Below are 19,329 nucleotides of genomic sequence, written 5' to 3'. Positions count from 1 at the left end.
CACTCTTTTCTAGCAGGCAGTTTGGGGATACTGAGTTTTAAAGTTCTGATTATCTTAAAGTCTGCTCAGTAGAGTTTGGTATTAGAAGTCCTTGAACAAGGTATGTTAATGAGTCACTCAGAAGTGCTAGGTAAATTCCAGAAAATGGTGAGATATCCTACTTTTGGACTAGAAGTTTAACGTAATCTAACTACAGGGGATTTTCGCTTGGCTAACATGATGCTGAGATGAAATCGGTACACATACAGATACTGCTTTAGATAGATGAATCATAAATGCAAGAATTAATGCCTGTGAAAATCAGTCTCAGAATCATTAGAGTGCAACATGCATCTCAGCTGACTGGCTTCTCCCACTGGCCTGCACCTTGCAGCTCCAAGCTTCAGGTGTGCCAGGGGCACCTCTGACTGCCCTTGTGGCCATGGTTTCAGGCTGACTGTTGGCTTGGAGAGCAGTTCTAGTTTTACAGCTGACCTGTGGCCACTCCTCAATAGGCAATGCAGGCACACTTAAAGGCTGCCTAAGTGTACACATTTTTATAGAATTGCAGAGGTTTGATGCACAATTATTATAAAACGGAATACTCACAGGAATTTTTAAGGTGAACCTGTGTTGGCTGTGTGCTGTATGGCACAGTGCCACTGCTGTGTTAGTGATGGAAACAAACATACAAACAGGATACATACATTGATTCCATATTATCTCAGAGGGAAACTGTATAACAATAGTACGTAATATTGATTTTTTGTATCACTTGGAAGACAGGGTACAGTACTGACCCTGATACTTTTGAAATCTACGCTTTTCAAGAAGAAGTCAACAATTTTTGAACTTGCTGAGTAGCTAAAATCTTACAGTTTCTCTTCCTCCTAAAGTCATTCTCCCCTAAAGAATATGTGAAAGTAAATGTCTTGCCCAGTAGTCTAGTAGACTTGTGTGTGTGTGTGTGTTGGGTAGTAGTAGTTTGCTGGAAGTATTGTTATGGCTCTGATTCATATCACAAATTCTTTTTTTCTCTCTCATAAAAATCTATGTCCATGCATGTTTCCTTACATGTGATTATCTTCTTTTCTTTCAAGTCTTTTTCTTCTCTACCATTTCCAACAAAGCAGGGGAAAAAAATCAGTCTTAGAAGAAGGAGATCGTCAGAGAGTTATAAGCAGCTTTGCTTCCCGTGCTATTGAGGCTCACAAGCAATCTAATATCAATGGATCATTGAACAATAATCTCCCCAAATCTTCAAGTAACATTACTTTTTTATCTGATGAGAACCCATTAACTACTCAAAACCCATTGTATGTGGAAGGTTTCACTCAGAGTCCCGCTGCTGCTGGGTTACTACGGAAAAGAAGCGATGCCCTAGATACTCTTTCTCCTATGCACTTAGTCTTGAGAGATGCCTCCTTGGGAGGCAGTCACCGTGCGTGGACGGTACCAGCTCACGTTACCAAAAGACATGTGCCTGGTTCTCTGAGCAGGCCAGTTATCATGGACCCCATTCAGTGGCAACAGGAAAGACTCAAAGCAGAGAATGAAGGAACTGAAAATCAGCCTAGCAGAGATGATCTTAGCAGTCCACTATTTCAAAGAATAAGTGGCCCCAAGTTAACTGTAAAAGAGAAGGCAAGACAATTTGAGCAGCAGGCCTTGCAGGAAATGAAGCAAGTGAAATCTCCTGATGTGAAATCCCTCCGTTCGCCAACACACAGCAGCTGTTTCCAAGAAAGAGAGAACGTGCTAGAGCAGTCTCCTAAAAGTGTGGTTGCTTCTCCTTGCCTTCGCTCTTCTCCTCTGTCCTCTCCAACACCTTGTGCTGAAGTAGTTGAGCCTGAGCCTTCCACGGTCCCCTCTGTAATCATCACTCACCACGACTATCCTGAAGAACTTTCTCCTCCACCAACTCGGAAGCCAACTCCTCCGTCTTTTAGGATAAAGAAATCAGTTTGCCAAAGTTTTCTAGCTCCTCAAACCAAAGGAGAAGTTGCAGAAAGCATTCCAGATCCACCTAAAATACCCCCACCCCCACCTCCACTGCTGCCACCTCCACCTCCATCCCCTCCTCTGTTGCCACCACATCCTCCAGCTCTGCCCCCCGTGTCTCTTTCTTCATGTCTTCTTAGCACCCAGCACCTCTCCCCTGCAAAGCATTCAAAACCCCCTGCCAAACAGCCAGCTGTACTGCCACCGGCCCCAGTGCCAGAGCCACCTCCCCGTAGGGAGCTGAAAGGTATTCTTAAAAACATTCAGAATTTAGCAGCAATTGAAAAGTCCGTGGCCAACATGTACAGCCAAATAGACAAAAACCACGTTCTGCCCAAGCACATTTCTAAGCTCAAACCGGTTGCAACACCAGAGCTGCCAAATCCAGAGGCAGTGGCTGAGCACAACCAGCAGAATGGCGGCTTGAGCTGTGTTGTGGAGGAGCTTGAGAAACGCTTTCCATCCCAGTCGACAGCACTGTAATGTTTTCGGTTGGATGTTTTCTGCATGTTACATTTTGAGTGAGATGACTCTAATGCAGCACATGGTATCTGCCTCAGACTCTCCAGAAATTCAGACTTTTTCCTTTTCTCCGCTGTATATCACTACTGAGTCCTAATCCCAAAATTGAGACTTTGTCTTACCTGTTTCCTCAGAAATTTGTAATGTATGATTTTACAAGTGGTTCTCTCAACACTATGTTGTACTGCGCTATGGCATTGGTTCTTAGTCTTTTTCTACCAGAACTGCTTGGGGAAAACTGTCTATTTGTACCCAAGGATCAGTCATAGGTGACAGAGGGCTTGATCCTGCGTTATGATAAGCAGCCTTCACTGTAGCTAATACCACCAAGCAGAACAATTCTTCTGCGTCTGTAATGGGAATCTCTTGCTTTGCCCACCTGGGAGGAATCTTGCTGTCAAATATTGGATGTCAAAGAAAGCAAGTGCTGATAGTAAGCAGGCTCAGCACAGTGAGCCAGCATTATTACAGAAATTCATCTTTTTATTGCGTGGGAGATGATGCAGTGCTCTGTTATGCTGGCTTGCTTGCTTTCAGCTCACATTTGCATCTCTTAAGTCAGAAGAAGGTTTTTCTGTAGATTTGTCAGTAAACCCGTCTGTTTTCCCTCATGTCACTTACATGCCTTCTATTGCTTTTTTATATATATATTGTAACTGCATGTTTAAAGTTTTTATTTTGTAAATGATTTAATGTACAAAGCATTTTTTTTTTTATTTTGCATGTTCATGTTGATGTCGTCTCTCTAACTTTCATGCTAATTTGCCATGAACTTCAGTTAATACATCTTGCTTATCTTAAAATGTAATAAAGTCATTCTGATTAGTGTCACTAAGTGAATGGTTTATAAGTACTTGTAAAAATCCATGTAATATGGATTTACTTACTGGCTTTTTTGCTCACAGTTATCTAAATCAGACCTTTGCATTAACTATGTCAATTAGTTTGTCCTTTGAAACAAATGGTAAGTAAAAGCATTTTGGCATTTAAGAGAATGTTAGTTTGATTCAACCTGCAAGTTTCATTTAGTTCTTTGCCAAAATGAAGAATATTCATGTTTAAAATGAATATTTTTTAAAGCAGTGGTAAAGGCATATATTACAGAATGAAGAAAAACTAAAATTCAGTTCAATATCAAACATAATTATGAGCAAAAAGGTACTTATTTATCAGAATGTCTGGAGATACTCAGCATTTCTGTGGTGCTTGGCTTTTTCTCTCTTTTTTTTTTTTTTTTTTAAATCTGCGGTTAGGACATGTATGGATGCTTCAGTCGGAAACTGCTGAAGGTAGTTTGTCTTTTTTTCCTCAGAGCCAAACTTCATGATCTCCATCATGCAAGTTTTGCTGATGTATTAGAATTTTTCTATGCAAAATGAAGTCCTGCACTCTTCTTGTGCTAGATTTTAGTTCCAAGACAGGTAACGATTAGGAACTGTACCCAAACATGTTCAGGGAATGATTATCCATTACAGCATTTTTACTGTAAGAGTCAATATAATTTGAGATTCACACAGGTAGATTAGCTGCCCATCATACTAAATAGCTCTGAGTGGCGCAACTGCAGCACCAGCAGCAAACTGTCAAAGATTAGCGCTATTAGACAAACGTTTAAGATTTAAGATCCAGAATTGGAAGATGGCTTACATGTGTGCCTTCTTCTGTGTACTTCTTGTGGTCCAGGTGTGGAGGCAGGGGGACAATTGAAAGTGTGCACAGATGAGCATGAGAAGTTACTGTGCTAAGCGTAACAGATGCTTTTGTGTAGCTCTCTATATCACTAGTAAAATACTAGACAAATACAAAATAAGTTTGCAGTGTATAGTGTCATACAGTAGAGTTGCAGGTGTTTAGTAATTCAGAAGATAAACTTCAAAGGTTTTATTCAGCTACAATTATCTGTAGCATTCCTTAGGTAGAAAGGTTGGACGTCACACAAAAACTCCATTTTAAATATTTCATCCAATCACTCAGAAGAGTCTGTGGGGGTCGTGGTAATCAGCTCTTCACTAATGAGGAGCACCTACCTTTTCTAATTCTTTAAACCCTTATTAAGTTGGAGGGTTTATGAAACCTAATTTATTTTTGACTGTAATTAATGCAACCTTTGTTCTTTAGTTCATTTCTTGAACAGCCCTTATTAAGAAATAAAAATTGATTAGACTGGGAAATAAACTATACCAACAGCATGTATTTTAACCTACTCTAGGGAGGTTCTGTCCCATTGAAATATCTGGGTGCTACTAGAGCTCTGCAGCACTAGGAAGTATGACAACCAATACACTACTTGGCAAAATGTTGACTGTATACAAGCTTATTGACCCCTCCTTGGGTTGTCTGGGTTGTCCAATTTATTTTATTACTGTCAGATGCGACCCTGGATATAGCCCTGGTCCTTTTATCAGAAGCTTGACTGGGTTGAGTCCTGAGCAGGAGCAGAGATTGCATCTGTGGAGAACTCTTCTTGCCTTTGAACTATCTGCAAAGCTGAAATGAAGCAGTAATCATCTCATCTCCCCTCCAGGTTCTTGTTCTCTTTAGATTCTAGTTATGAACTGCAGGAAACCTCCATTTCAAGAGTTGGGGCAAACTGATAAGCAGTTGTCTCCACTGAGTAGTATCTGTAGTATTTGGATTTTATGATTCTTACACTTTTAATGTGAAAACAGATAAAAAATATGAAATAGCAAATGCCTGGTGGGATGCCAGTAACTGGGAAAATTGTTTTTTTTAGGCAAATTGCAGTTCTTTAACTCATGTTAGCAGCACAGTCCTGCGAAGGTTGCCAGTGTTTGTACATGTAAATTCATTCTTGTTTCATCTGTCATGTTAGCACCAAGAGTGTGTAAGTAGGTGCCATATTATCCTACATCATCATAGGCATTATGTTCTTGCTTTCCATTTTTCCATTGAAGATTTCTGTCGGACTGCAGTGAAGTCTAGCTGCTAATGTCTATCCAGAAGCAATTCCTCCCTCAGTGGAGAGCTTTAAGTTCCTTCCTGGAAACAAATGATGTTGTTTTGACCTTTGGCTTTTTCTCAGAATAGAGATCCTTGTGCTGTATTGAGTGAATGGACATTTTTTGTCGAGCTATTTTTTCTTCTAATCGTGACCACACAAAACTGTAAGAAAAGTATATGCATCTCTAAACACAATGTGGTGCTATTTTTAAGAAAGTTGAATTCCAAATTCAATTAGAATTCTTTATAGTACGATTTTAATCTGTGATGCAGTGACTACTCAAGAACAATTAAGATTAATAGGCTTACTTATCCTCTCTGCAATACAAGACCTTCTTTTTCTGAAGATTGCTGTAGGCGATAGGGAAACTAAATACAGTGTTGCTCAAGTGGGCTTTGAAAAGTCACATATTGTCTTGTGATGATAAATCTTCATTTCAGTTGTTCATTAGTTTCATATTATATGGGCAACAGCTTTAATGTAATTCTGATAATCAATTCCATGTGTTGAATATTAATAGAAAATTTTAGAGATGATGATAGTAAAGAATAATAAGGACTTGTACTCTGTTCTTTATTGTTTACTCAAGTGTAATTAATGAATTTCCCTAGACTGCCGTCTGCATAGTAGGTTAAGCTCAGCATACTTCTGAGCATTTATTCTTCCCTTCTTAAAAATAAAATTAAAAAATTCCATGCCTATCCTTAATAATAATACCAAATTGCTGTTTGCTATCTTTGTATAAACCATTATAATCTTCTGGCACAAAATGTGAAAATGCAGACCTTGATAGATGTAAGTGCATTTGTCATGCAATGCGAATGGCTCCAAGAAAATGAATTAAAACAACAACAACAACAACAAAAATCCAACGAGATCAACAGTACAAAGCCTGTGGCAAAATAATCATAGATAGCTAAAATAATGTAACTCCCCTCTGCTGAGCAAGTGTTAGGAAATGTGTAATTTTAATAATAATGTGTTAAATTACTAATAGAAGCTTCAGGCCAATTTCTAGCAAGTCCATTGTGGATAACGAAAGTCCAGAAGCAGTAGAGAAACTGTTCACTGCTTAAACACTCAGGTGAAATAACAGAGTCTCTGTAGATGGTGTTTGTAGGTCTGAGACAACAGAGAAGGTGACTTGGCAGGGCCTGTCTTGGAGAGAGAAAGGAAAAACCAAGCACAGCATTTACCCTGCTCCCCTTTGCTGTGTTGCACTGGGTGCACTGGCTCTCTGGCTTGTGGGGATTGGGGATTTCTTCTCATTCATTTGCAAGCTAAAGCAAGAAAAGATCCCAAAGACTCACTGGCCTTTCTCATGCAATAATTTGTATGTGCAGAGCAAATCTAAAGAAAAACATATTTTATATTGTAGATATGTATTTCTTTTCTTGCTAGTAATCGCATTTTCTTTTCATCTCTCCAGAAAGAATGGCAATATGCATCTTATGCAGTCTAGCAGAAGTATACTAATACTTTTTTTTTTTCTTTTTCTGACTTCAAGGCGAGGATATGCACAGCAAGAGGTAAGGCTGTTCCCTAGTTACATTTAAATTACTAATTATATCAGCAAACTTTTTCCATTCAAACCTGTGTTATGAAACAATGGCTATTTTAGAGACCGTAAATACAACGTGGTTCAAAAAGCGTGTATGTATTCACGAGCTGTCCTTTTCAGTGGTAGCTTGGAACCATCGTGGCACAAATGTAACCTCCAGGCCAGGAGACTGCTGCTTGACAGCCTGCCAAACAGTTCCGTAGGGCATTGCTTCCATTGCTTGCTGTGTTTTACTACGGCAGATCTAATCATCTGCTGCTGCCCGCTGTCACGGGCTCAGTACAGACATTTTCTTTAACCCACTGTGGCCTGTCCCTGCAGTGTCTTTCTTCCAGCAATGAGTTACATGAAGAATTTTCTCCAGAATCTAAATCTAAATCTAAATGAACTGATTGAATAATGACAAAGTTCTCTGACATCTGACAGATAGCGTTTCTATCATAAAGGTTGGTATTTACTCATGAGTGCTTCATCATTTTTATTAGTCTTAGGATGAGCTTCTGGAGGCTACTGCTCCTTATTCAGTACTTTGTTGTGCTGTGATTTGGCCTCCTGATTTGCAGAGCTGATTTATGTCTCACAATTCAGCTACAGAGCTTCCCCGTCTCCCAGGGTTTGGTTTTGGGCTGAAATAGTGCCACCAAATTTTGAGAGGAGTATTCAGATAACAGTATTGATCTCCCTGAATAAATCTGATCCTAATTTACAAAACTGCAAATTAATGCATATTAGTCTAAGTCATTTACAGAAATCTGGAGGTGCAGACTAAATAACAAAGCGACTGCTGAAAATGACCTGTGTTTAACTATGATGCACCATTCAGTTAAAAGCTACAGAAGTACAGAAATACAGATAGAGGACTGAAGTGATGGTACTGCAGCAGAAGCTTGGGGTAGAAGTCAAGGTACTTCAGGTTTTTAGTAGCTGAATTAGAGGCTTTTCTACAAACCCATAGGTTTGTTTTCTACCCATTGTGGGGAATTTTTGTTTGCTGTTGTTTCCCTGCTTCCTACAGCACACACAACAGAATAATTCTATTGGGCTCTGATAAAATTCCTTGAGCTAAATAATTAGAGAATCACCACATAAACTGGAAAGTTGATTTCAGACTATAAAGTGATAATACAAGAGTAGGTGCTTAGCAGTTTTCTCCTTCTCTGTGAATATGGAAGCACCCAGGTGATTGCCATATGAAAGACTCTAAAGGACCTGTGTTGTTAAGATTTCTTTCCAATCTTAATTCTGACACAAATGACTTGTGTTTTAATTGTTACTGCCTAATTAACACCTTTCTAATTTTCTTCTGTAGCAACAGCAGTTGCTGAGACCTTCTCTTCTTAGACCAGAGGTACCAGTATTTTTCATGTCTTAATTGTTCAATAACAGTTTAAAACGGCTTTTACATTATTTCCTAATCAAAACTCATCTTTGCTGAGTAATTTTTTTTCCTGACTGTCTTAGATGAAAAGGAAAGTTCTAATGCTTGTTAATCCATTTATGTAGTTTTTAAATACCTGGAATTTATTGTCTCTTGTTATTTTGGCTGCTCATGGCTTGGATGAATATCCTGTTCACTGGATGAAGAACTGGCTGGATGGCTGGGCCCAAAGGGTAGTCATGAATGGACACAAATCTGGTTGGTGGCCAGTCACAAGTGGTGTTCCCCAGGTCTCCATATTGGGGCCAGCTTTGTTTAATATTTTTGTCAACCATCTTGATGAGGGGATAAGTTTGCAGATGACACCAAGTTCTGTGTTGATCTGCTTGAGGCTAGGAAGGCTCTGCAGAGGGATCTGGATATTCTGGACTGATGGCTGCATCCAGTTGTACGGCATTCAACAAGGCTGAGTGCCAGGTGCTGTGCTGGGGTCCTAACAACCCCACAGTGTGCTACAGGTCTGAGGAAGAGTGGCTGGAAAGCTGCCCAGAGGAAAAGGGCCTGAGGGTGCTGGTCCACAGGTGCTGTACATGAATCAGCAGTGTGCCCAGGTGGCCAAGAAGGCCAGTGGCATCCTGGCTTGTATCAGAAATAGCATGGCTAGCAGGAATGGGGAAGTGATTGTCCCTTGTACATGGCACTGGTGAGTCTGCACCAGTAGTGTTGTGCTCAGATTTGTGCCCTCACTACAAGGAAGATGGTGAGTTGCTGTGATGCCTAGAGAGAAGAGCAACGAAGTTGGTGAATGGACTAGAAAATAGGACACATGAGAAGCAGGTGAGGGACCAGAGGTTGTTTAGTCCGGAGAAAAGGAGGCTGAGGAGATATCTCATTGCTCTCTACAACTACCTGAAAGGAGGGAGTAGTAAGGTGGGTGTCTTTCTCGTCTTGGCTGACAAATGTTAGGGCAGGAGGAAATGGCCTTAAGTTGTGGCAGGGGAGGTTTAGATTGGATATCAGGAAGAATTTCTTCACAGAGAGCACAGTCAGCCATTGGAATAGCCTGCCCAGGGAAGTGGTGGAGTGGCCATGCCTGGAGGCATTTAAGAGATGTGTGGATGTGGAATTTAGGGACATGGCTTAATGGTGGACTTGGTTGTGTCAGGCTGATGGTTGGACTTGAAGATGTTAAGGGTCTTTTCCAACCTAAATTATTCTGTGATTTTGCCCTTGAGCATCTTTAAGTTGCTCCCATGTGCTTCATCACACAGACGGAAAGCTATCCTAGCTTCATGTCCAGACTCACAGAGAGAATAATTTCCTTGCTATTCAAGCATGATCTATTTTTTCAGATAATTGGTCAACTGATAATCGATGATTGTACCTGGAGATGAACTAAGCAGTTGGCCTGCCAAGTTAATGGAAGTATTAGTACGCTGCAGTGAAGTGCAAAGACAGTTCTTGCTTATAAACACAATACTTTCTGTTTCAAATCTTTTAGACCCAATGTGATTCCCTGAATAAGCAAAGTGTATTTGCAGTGAGTGGATGGGAGATTTATGCAGGGTAAGTGAGACAGTGTCCCACACCAGCAAGCGCCTACATTTAGCTGACTTAGAACAGTCACTCCCAGGACATACACCAGGGTGAGGGTCATTTAAAGCTTGTGTTGATTTCTCATTGTGGTTCTTGATGGATGACAGTGTTCTTTGAATTATTATAGTTCTTCTTTTTTTCCTTTTCTTTTTTTTTTTTTTTTTTTTCCACTTGGATACTGTTCTTTGTGTCTTTATAATCAGTCAGTTGGTGTTCTCTCTCAACAGGAATTAAGTATGGAGTCTGGAATTGATCCAGGGCAGGAATACTATGGACAAGATTACTACAGTTATGAGCATGGGTACATTTTCATTTTTCCTATGTATTTCTAAACATGCTGCTTTTCAAGGTTGGTGATGTTTATTATTACAGCGCCTAATCTGTAGACTTCCCTTCACCTCAGGATTACTTTAGTCTTTGCATCCATTAATGAGTATGCTGACACCAAAATTCACTTCTTGAAAGTTAGAGGGACATCGTGTAACTCCTTGCTTCTTCAGGAATCCAATTATTGCACCACAGTGTGCATACCCCATTTATCATGCCATTTTTATATTCTTTTTTATTTGCATATATCTGCTGTCTTGGAGATGAATTTACATAATCTCCTCCCCTTTTTTGGCTCACCGGCCTGAGTTCAGTGATACTTTCTGCTCATAGTTCCTAGCCAGCATCTGGGTTTTTACATTTACCTAGAAAAATATCATCCTGCCTTGTCTGGATAAAGTCTGTTTGACTGCAAGCACTTAGGGATTTTGGCTATTCTTACAAGCTTGCAAGGATTCTCCAGAACCGATCCTAGAGAATCTATTCTTTCATCCCTCAATTAAAAAAAAAAAATAAAAATTCAGGTACCTGGAAAAGAAGGTTGTTACATCCAGGAGGTCCCAGAAACCTGGCAGCTGGGGTTCCCTCCGGTTGTAATGGGCATTGGGCCAGTTGCAATAGTTTGTAGTTTGCACATTTGTAGCTATGTATGGAGACACACACGAGTACATTGATGCATGTTATAAAGAACTGATGGTGTTTTGCCAGGTATGAACTGCCTCAGTATGGGAGCCGCCGCAGACTGCTGTCTCCTTCGGGGATGTACGATGAGTATGGAGAAGTCGTGGTGGAGAATGATGGTGGCTACTACTACAGCCCACACGGATCAACAGCAGAAGAGGTAAGCATCTCTGGCGTGTTGAATCTGTCTCTGCAACAAGTCGAAGCATTGGTAAACCTTATCAAATGGATTTTGTAATTAGAATACTCTATATAGACCAAATAAGCAGCTCTTCCAATCCTAATCATTTGCTGTTGTGATGACCAGTAAAGTTTGTGTCAGAAATGAAAAGGAATTGCAAAGTTTCTTTTAATATGCACCTTAGTTTTTCCCTTAATGTAGATTTCTACTTCAGTGAAAATACACATGGCCTTAGGTAATTCCATTTTATGTTCTTAACTGAATGGAGTGTTACTAATATTCAGCCTATAATGGGCGATTTTCCAGTGAGAAAAATAGTCACCTAAACTAATTTAACATAAAGTTTACAACTGAATGTAAGGAAATTCTGAAATATCAGTGTCAGCCAGAAGAAATGTTAATTTTTTAAACTTAATATTCAGAATTACCAGACTCTTAATCCATCACATGGGTTTTTATTAAATGAGAATAGAGAACATTTATGAACCAGTATTTTCCCTGTTGCCAAGGCAAGGTAGTTGTGGACTTGCAGCCTCTTCTACGAGTAAAGCTTCCTCATAACTTTGTTAAAAAGCTATTCTAAAACAAGTAAGTTAGTTTTAATCCTGGGAAAAAATGTTGCATTTGTTCCTACTGACTTAGGCTATGAGTTTTTGTAATACCTATATTTCAAATTGTAATCAAGTTCCATTTTCATAATTTGCAGGGAATGAGTCAAATCAGAGGTCCTTCAAGCAGAGGTATAAGCCAGAGAGCAGGGGCTCAAATAGAAGGTAGACCTTTAGGTGGTGGGATGGATCTAAGGTATGGCTCTGGAAGAGTATATAGAACCAGCCAGGGGAAAAGGAAACTAAAAGCAGTGATGCATTTAAGTCGTGTAGCAGTCAGTGCTCACAAACCAGTAGGAAGAGCTGAGTCTGCTCGTTCTCCTTGGAAGAAAGCAAAGATATTCCCAATGATTCTGCAGAAAGTGAAAGCCAGTAGGAAAGATTCCAGTTATGCCAAGTTGATGTCAGCTCGCCAAGTGGTTGATGAGAAAAGCATGATTATCAGGGGAAGTTACTTCCAGAAATCAACAGATGACAGACCTTCAATGAGAAAGCTAAATCACGTGTTAAAACGCATTAGCATCTCCAGAAAATTTCAAGATGCAAGAGGAAAAGAAGAGGAAGAATATGAAAGAGATGAAGCAAAATCAGGAGTTTCAATAAGCATCACAGCAGAGAGCGAACATGAGGATAGTGATTATGAGAAGGAGAAGAAGAAAAAGAAGAGAAGAAAATACTCTTCAGATGAGTCATCAGTGAAGAGTAGTAGCTCTGGCTCGGAGTCAGAAGATAAAGACTATTTGAAAGTAACTCTGGACCAAGATGAAGCCACTGAAAGTACTGTGGACTCTGATGAGGAAACTGGGGGTGATTTGGGGGATTCAGATGATGAGTCTGGATCCAGCTCCAGCAGTGAATCAGAGGAGGACTCTTCTGAAGAGGATGGTGATGAGGAAGAGTCTGATAGTGATGAAGATGATAGCCTATCAAGGAGCTCATCTACACAAAGTTCATTCAGCAAATCGGGGACTAGTGAGTCCAGCAGTAGAAGAAGCATTGAAAGGTCAAGTATAAAAAGTAGGAGAGGTAGCTCTCGTGGTAGAGTGAGGCGATCCAGCCAGAAATCAAACATCAGCTCTACTGCATCAGGTACAAGCTACAGGAAAGCTTCAGGATCCAGCTGTAAGAGCAAAACTTCCTCTGCCAGCCTTGAAATAAAAGACACGATAGAAGAGGTTTCAGAAGAAGATGAACAAGAAGATACGGACCAAGTTGGTGCAAGTCCTGATGCAGATAACACAAACAATAGCGCAGTTTCTGAAACATCTGCAAACGCAAGAGCTGTTGCTAACAAAGAAGGCGAGAGAGGAATATCAGGAATTAATGGTGAGGATAGTGAGGATGAAAGCACAGAAGAGGTTGATACAGATGCTAGTGACAAGGAGAAAGCTATCAGTAAGAATGAATCTTCTTGTCTAGAAAGTGAAATCAGTGTTAGTTCCAAAGGTACTGAAGGGACAGCTAGTGCCCCTTCTAGCAAAACTGCTACTTCCCCTGATACTGGGAATCAAAGTTCTGACACTATTATGAAGAGAAAGAAAATAGAAAAGATATCCCAGGAACACAGTCAGTCTCAGTCAGATGAGACCCTCAATACTGCCATTACGGAGTCAGAGACTGCTGGTGATTCTACGTCCTTTTGAAAAACAGCAACAGTAGGTGGAGATTTTGCAATAAGGCGTGATCTTGTTTGCTGTGCCTTCTGCGTGGTCTTTCCTAAACAATTCATGCTTGACTAGAGGTAGCCAAACAGAAAAAGGCAAAGCTTATTGCATCAGCATTTAATTCTTTTATGCTACGTTAAGGATAGAACTATGGAAAACCAAACTAATAAAATTCCTCTGAAAGATTACTCAGGTATACTTACTGATGGATATAGAAGGACTTAATACTGTTCTTTCTCTGCTAATTTCAGTAATGTAGTTAAAGAGACTGTGCTAATTTTTACATTTAATGCTTTGGCATTATGTATATAGTGATGCAAAAGTACATGGCATTTTGCATTAGCTGTGATGGGTAGCTCAATAAGCGTGGTGGCACAAACCTGTTAAGAGCCCTGTGCTCAGGCAGGTTATGTCTGTGTCACAAAATAGCACTTACAGGAAGGAAACGGTGCAAAACAGAAGGGATTCAGTGGAGAACAGGAATGAGGATGAAGATATTTATGACTTAAAGGTCATAAATGGTTTCATCACATTTCACTAGCATATAAGCATTTGTTAAACTTCACCTGAGTTCTCTGTTGTTCCTCCCTATTTTCTGGGAGGAAAACTAAAATTACAGCACAGTAATATTCCCAAAACTGCTGGATATTACTAGCAGCACTGAGATTAAACTGCTTCTGGATTATGGGATGCAAGTATTGTTGATGTACAAGGCAGGAGTGCAGAGGTAGGTGTACAATGTGAACTCAATAAGAAGGGGGAAATTAAGTATATTTTCTAACTTCTGCCTTTCCCACTTTACTGTGTGTGGTTTGGAATTTTTTTGGGGGGGGCTGTTTTTTGTTTGTGTTTAATGAATATATTAAAATATTGAGATGCATAATGGCAAAGTATTGCTGGCTAACTATGTTCAGTATGTTGGTATTTATACCTTTTAAAATTCACTGTGCTGCGATATCTGATGTCATTCAATAGAGAAATCTTATAGTACATTTCTGCTCAGAATGAGCATGATTGCCTAGGAAGGATTTCTGTTATTTACAACTTAAGTTGTCATCTTTGTGTTTTCATATAAGAAACAATCCCTGCATGATTTACTGCTTCACCGAGCTCTTATCCATGCTGCCAGCACACCAAGTATGAAAGCTTTGTATACACACAATCTATCTGTACTTCATCTGCCTTTTATCAAAAGCCAGAGAATTGTTTCTCAACCAGTTATCCAAATAAGCAATAGAAAGCTTAAATAAAATAAAAGCTTTGAGCCAGTATTGGATTAGTCTTATGAGTACTTTTGAGCTAGTACAAATTTGGCTTTGGGCATGTGCACCAAAGCTCTGCCGGGAAGTCTCTATTACAGGGAGCAAGAAAAATGTTTGAATTTTAATGATACTGATAATGATACTTCATAATGTTATATAATGATACTTCAGCCTGCTGGGGAGTTACCTTGGAAGGGCAATGGATGCTGAGCTGTAAAACGTGATAGTAACTTTTCATTTTCTGTCTGGAATTCCATTTGAGATGAGAACTGGGTTTATGATGACTCACTTTTTGTATTCCCATATAGCACGAAATGGTAGCTGACATGATATTTTCCCACAGATCCCATTTAAACAAGTTAGTCTGTTCATCCACCTGAATACGTATGTGTGAAGAAAATTATGTCTTTATCAGGAACAAATGAATAGGCCTATAAGTAATTTGTATAAAGTGTAACTTCTCAAAGCTTAAGAATTATCATCACCCGTTTCTCTCTGGCATGATATTCTTTCTCTAAAAACTGTCTTTTCTTAAGTGCATGTGTATGTATTGCAGTGGGATTTAACTGTGATGGTATCTGCTGCCTTAGTGAAACAACAGCGTTTGCTTTATTAATTCAAGAACAATGGTAGCTTGTTTAAGTGTATCACCAGAAATCAATCATAAATTAAGTAATGGGTTTTTTGTAATCAATATTAGTACAAAGTTCCTGCAACATGGAAATTGTTTGCATTAACTTGTTAAGAATGCGTATAGGTTACATAAAATCAAAAGTCTCATTTCTCCACCATCTTTTATTTAATAGCAAAGCATCTCCATTGGTTCCTCTAGATTGGAATTGGCACAAAGCCTTACATCAATCTTTCTAACCAGCCAATTTTGCCAACATCGTGCCTGAGAGTTTCCCTTGTGTAGGTCCTGAGATATTTTTCTCCTGGACATAGTGTGCATATAAAGTAGCTTTTCTCAATGCCGTTTCTGTGCAGAATTTACAATTCAGTAATACGCTGAAGAAAAACTTCTAAGGCCTTCATCAGCATTTACCCCTTTGTACAGTATTGTATTAGAAGTATCACACAATTTTGTCATCACCAATGCCTTCCTGTTTGTCTTATAAAGTGGTAGTAATCTAGTTGATTTCCCAATCTTTTTGTAACACAGACCAAGACATTGCTTTGTTGAAATATGTCTCGCTTACTAATACTGCAATTTACAGAAGTTAATTCTCAGGAAGTAACATCTCTTTGCCCAGAATTCTCAAAAGAATATGCACTTCAACGTAATTGCAGCACCGCTGAATGCATCTGTAGCAACCCCTCACTGAATTTGTCATTACTTGAAAAAAACATATTTTTTTTATACCTTTATATCTTTTATACCTTGTTTTATACCATTTAAGTGAAAGGAGGCTGTTCACAAACTAAAGTGAGTTTATCCTTGTAACTTTCAAGTACAAGGAATTGATTGAATTGATTGTGTGTTTAAGCAATAGGCATACGTGGTAGTGGCACAGAGTGGTAATCAGAAGAGTTAGGAAATACCAATGTACAATCTAAAAGGAATAGTACAAAATGCCAAGTTAAAATTTCACACTAAATGTCTAGATAAAAGATGAGATAGGAAAAAGCACAAAAAGCTGCAAGAAATCATTCAGAGATTTAATAACATTTCTGTTTATCGTTAAACAGTGGGCCAGAAAGAAAAGGATCAAGTTGATAGTTGACCCAGAGTATGAGACCAGCTCCACTGGAGAAGACAGCGCTCCTGATTCCAGCCAGAGGAATCGTCTTAATAACCCCAATATTCAAAACAACGTCAACGGTAACATCTACATTGCACAGAATGGCTCTGTTGTCAGAACCCGTCGTGTTTGCCTTGCTAATAATTTAAAAGTCACATCTCCAGTGAGGCTGGGGAAACAATTCAAGAAACTGGACAAGCTTGCAGTGACACATGAGGAGAATGTCCCACTGAACACATTGTCAAAGGGACCATCTTCTAGTGATAAAATGAACACGAGGCCTTGTAGTGTCTCATTTGCTTCCTCTATAGGGGCTGAAAACATAGTAGCAAAGCCAGGCGGCTCCAAAATGAAAAGCACAGAAGAGCAGGAATCAGTTGTTGATAACGAGGATGTCAAAGAGCCCTTGGAGTCACACAGTGAACACACACAGTCAGATGAAGAGGAGCTCTGGATGGGCCCTTGGAATAATCTTCACATACCAATGACAAAACTGTGATTTTTTTTTTATTTTAATTTTTACTTCAGTTTATAATAAACTGCGCTTTTTATTGTCACTGAAGAAAATGTATGAAGTTTGTATCATGCACATATGTTGTATACTACAAATTACATGCTTTAAAGTTTAAAAAAAAATTTGCACTCACATTTGTACCAATTAATTGTCCCCCCCAACAACTGTTTTGACAGGCTCCCATTTCACTAAACAATACTTCATTTAAGTTAATTAGATTTTTTATCTTGATTTATTGTTTAATAAATAGTAAACTACTAATAACTGCACAGCAACATTTGGTTAACTTTTCAGACGGTTCTATACATGCCTAGCTTGTTTTTCCTGTAATGGTACTTGTGGCTATACTGTTTAGATTTGGAAAATTGTCTATTTATGTTCAAGATTTATATCCAGAGCTCTTGATTCTGAACTCAGAGTAATAAATTAAAAATAAATCCATGAAAGTCAATGGAGCAGATCTGCTGGTTTAAATTTGAGTAACAATACCAAAGTCAATAGTGATACACCATTTTTTTCCAACAGACAATCTCACTCAATACTGAAATAGCAAACTAATGTAAGAGTGGAATTGGGGTTTGTAAGGCTGTAGCATTGTTAAACAGGAAAGTGGAATAGAAGATTAAATAAGATAAAATTGCAAAGAGGAAGGAAATGTAGAGCAATTAATCTTATTCAGAGTTACCTTGCTGTGGTTTGTTCATTTTCTTTTGTAAATTAGCTCATTCCAATTTTCTTCTCTAGTCAATTTTTCATCTTTTCATCTCTTCCCAGATCAGTGCTGTTTTCTTCTTTATATGGTCTTTAGCTCCAGTTTTTATGCTCCATCAATAATTGTCATTCTATGGCTATATTCCTCTGAAATAAACCAGGATGATACAGGACTCTGTGAGATAGAACTAGGTATAAAAAGTAATTAATGAGAAGGGGATAAATACATTTTCAAGCCTAGCTAGCTTTTGGGTTAAATGGTACAATCACCATTCCACTCTGATAGTGTTGAACATAAACCTGCTGTAAAGACAAATGGATCATGGTGAAGGGGATAAAAAGCGAACACTTTCTGAGACTAATATGCAGAAATGCAGCTGTGAAGGGCAAGGGGTGTCAGAATACAGAATTGTTTCAAAATCTTTTAAGTGAGCATTACTTGTAAAATACACTGCATAAAATACTGGTAGCTGCTTTTAATTTCTGTTTATAACTCGAGCTAGTGAGTGTGTCACGTTACAAATTCAACAGGGAGCTGAGAAACATCATTGTTCATAACCACCAAGTAATACTTAAAAGATATTAACAATGCAGAGCAAAGTATTCTCCTCCAAGGTGATATTAAGAAAAAACATATATGTATATTTATACATGTGAGAAAAGTGTCCTGTTGTGTTATGCCAACTTTTTCTTCAGGATGAGATCAAACTAGTTGTGAGAGCAATATGGGTACCTCTTGAAAGATAGAAAGAGTCCACATGCAACTAATAAGGAAAGGATTAGCATCATCATTCTTTCCCTGTTGCTGTACCACAAGATCTGGATGACAATAGCTGTTGGTTCTGCTCTGGCAGTCAATGGACTTGTGCTGCTTTGATTTTGTTCATTTTTCCCTTTCACAGGTTATCCTACAGGAAATTCCTCTTAATGTTTGTCTTCAGAAGCTGTTTGCATGTTACGGTGATGTAAATGTCACATTTCTGTCAAATACCTCCTTTTCAACCTGAGGTTTCCGACCAAATATTTTGAGATGGTGCTTGTTTTTGGGCATGAGAAATGCAACATAGACTACCATATGAGAAAAAAAAAAAAAAAAAAGACAAAAAAAAAAGACTGGGTATTTCTTGCTCCTCTTTTTCCCTTGGCATATATGAACTTGCTACCTAACAAAAAATAGCTGTTTGGAATTTAGCTAGATTCTGAACATACAGACAAGAATGATGGAAGGAACAAAAACAACAAAAAATCTATTATTTGAAATAACTAGTAAAATGTTCTATTTTAATCCTGTTTAAGATACTGTTGTTATTTCACTGCATCATTTTTTTTTTCAAGATCTGTCAATTCAATTTTTACTGCAGACTCTAGGGTCATAACGCTTTTTAGAGGAACATCATCTTCCAGCTACTCTCAATTTTCTACCTACCTGTTTTCATTAGAGACGCACAGCTCTGCCAGCTTGCGTGCTGTGAAGGATTGTCATGCCTATCACTGGTGGTCAGCGGTACAGTGCATGCTTATCAAGCACAAAACCTGTCAATACCTTCTCTTTTGTGCTGTCCATGTGCTCATATCTTTTCCCACAATGCAAAGAGCGTAAAAACTTTCACTCTTTCAGGAATGGGCAGGGTTTGTCTAGA

General features: G+C 38.9%; 1 protein-coding gene across 6 annotated transcripts in view; it reads left to right on the top strand.

Moving 5' to 3' along the window:
• PCDH15 (protocadherin related 15) overlaps positions 1 to 17,429 on the top strand; it is a 773,967-nt gene extending 756,538 nt beyond the window's left edge. For 3 of the 6 annotated variants that reach the window (XM_068688399.1, XM_068688401.1, XM_068688400.1), the window contains 6 exons: positions 6,972 to 6,993; positions 8,335 to 8,373; positions 10,227 to 10,300; positions 11,035 to 11,167; positions 11,895 to 13,451; positions 16,412 to 16,537. In XM_068688399.1, coding sequence (XP_068544500.1) covers positions 6,972 to 6,993; positions 8,335 to 8,373; positions 10,227 to 10,300; positions 11,035 to 11,167; positions 11,895 to 13,439 — 1,813 coding nt within the window. In that variant the 3' untranslated portion in view covers positions 13,440 to 13,451; positions 16,412 to 16,537. Of the gene's footprint in view, positions 1 to 6,971; positions 6,994 to 8,334; positions 8,374 to 10,226; positions 10,301 to 11,034; positions 11,168 to 11,894; positions 13,452 to 16,407 lie in introns of all 6 variants that reach the window. The other 3 variants (XM_068688403.1, XM_068688402.1, XM_068688405.1) reach the window with 2 other exon arrangements.
• The last annotated feature ends 1,900 nt before the right edge of the window (positions 17,430 to 19,329 follow it).

This window comes from Anas acuta, chromosome 7 (genome assembly GCF_963932015.1).
Source record: "Anas acuta chromosome 7, bAnaAcu1.1, whole genome shotgun sequence".
Lineage (NCBI taxonomy): Eukaryota > Metazoa > Chordata > Aves > Anseriformes > Anatidae > Anas > Anas acuta.
Note: the sequence above shows the minus strand (reverse complement) of the source record. Positions and strands in the feature narration are given on the sequence as shown.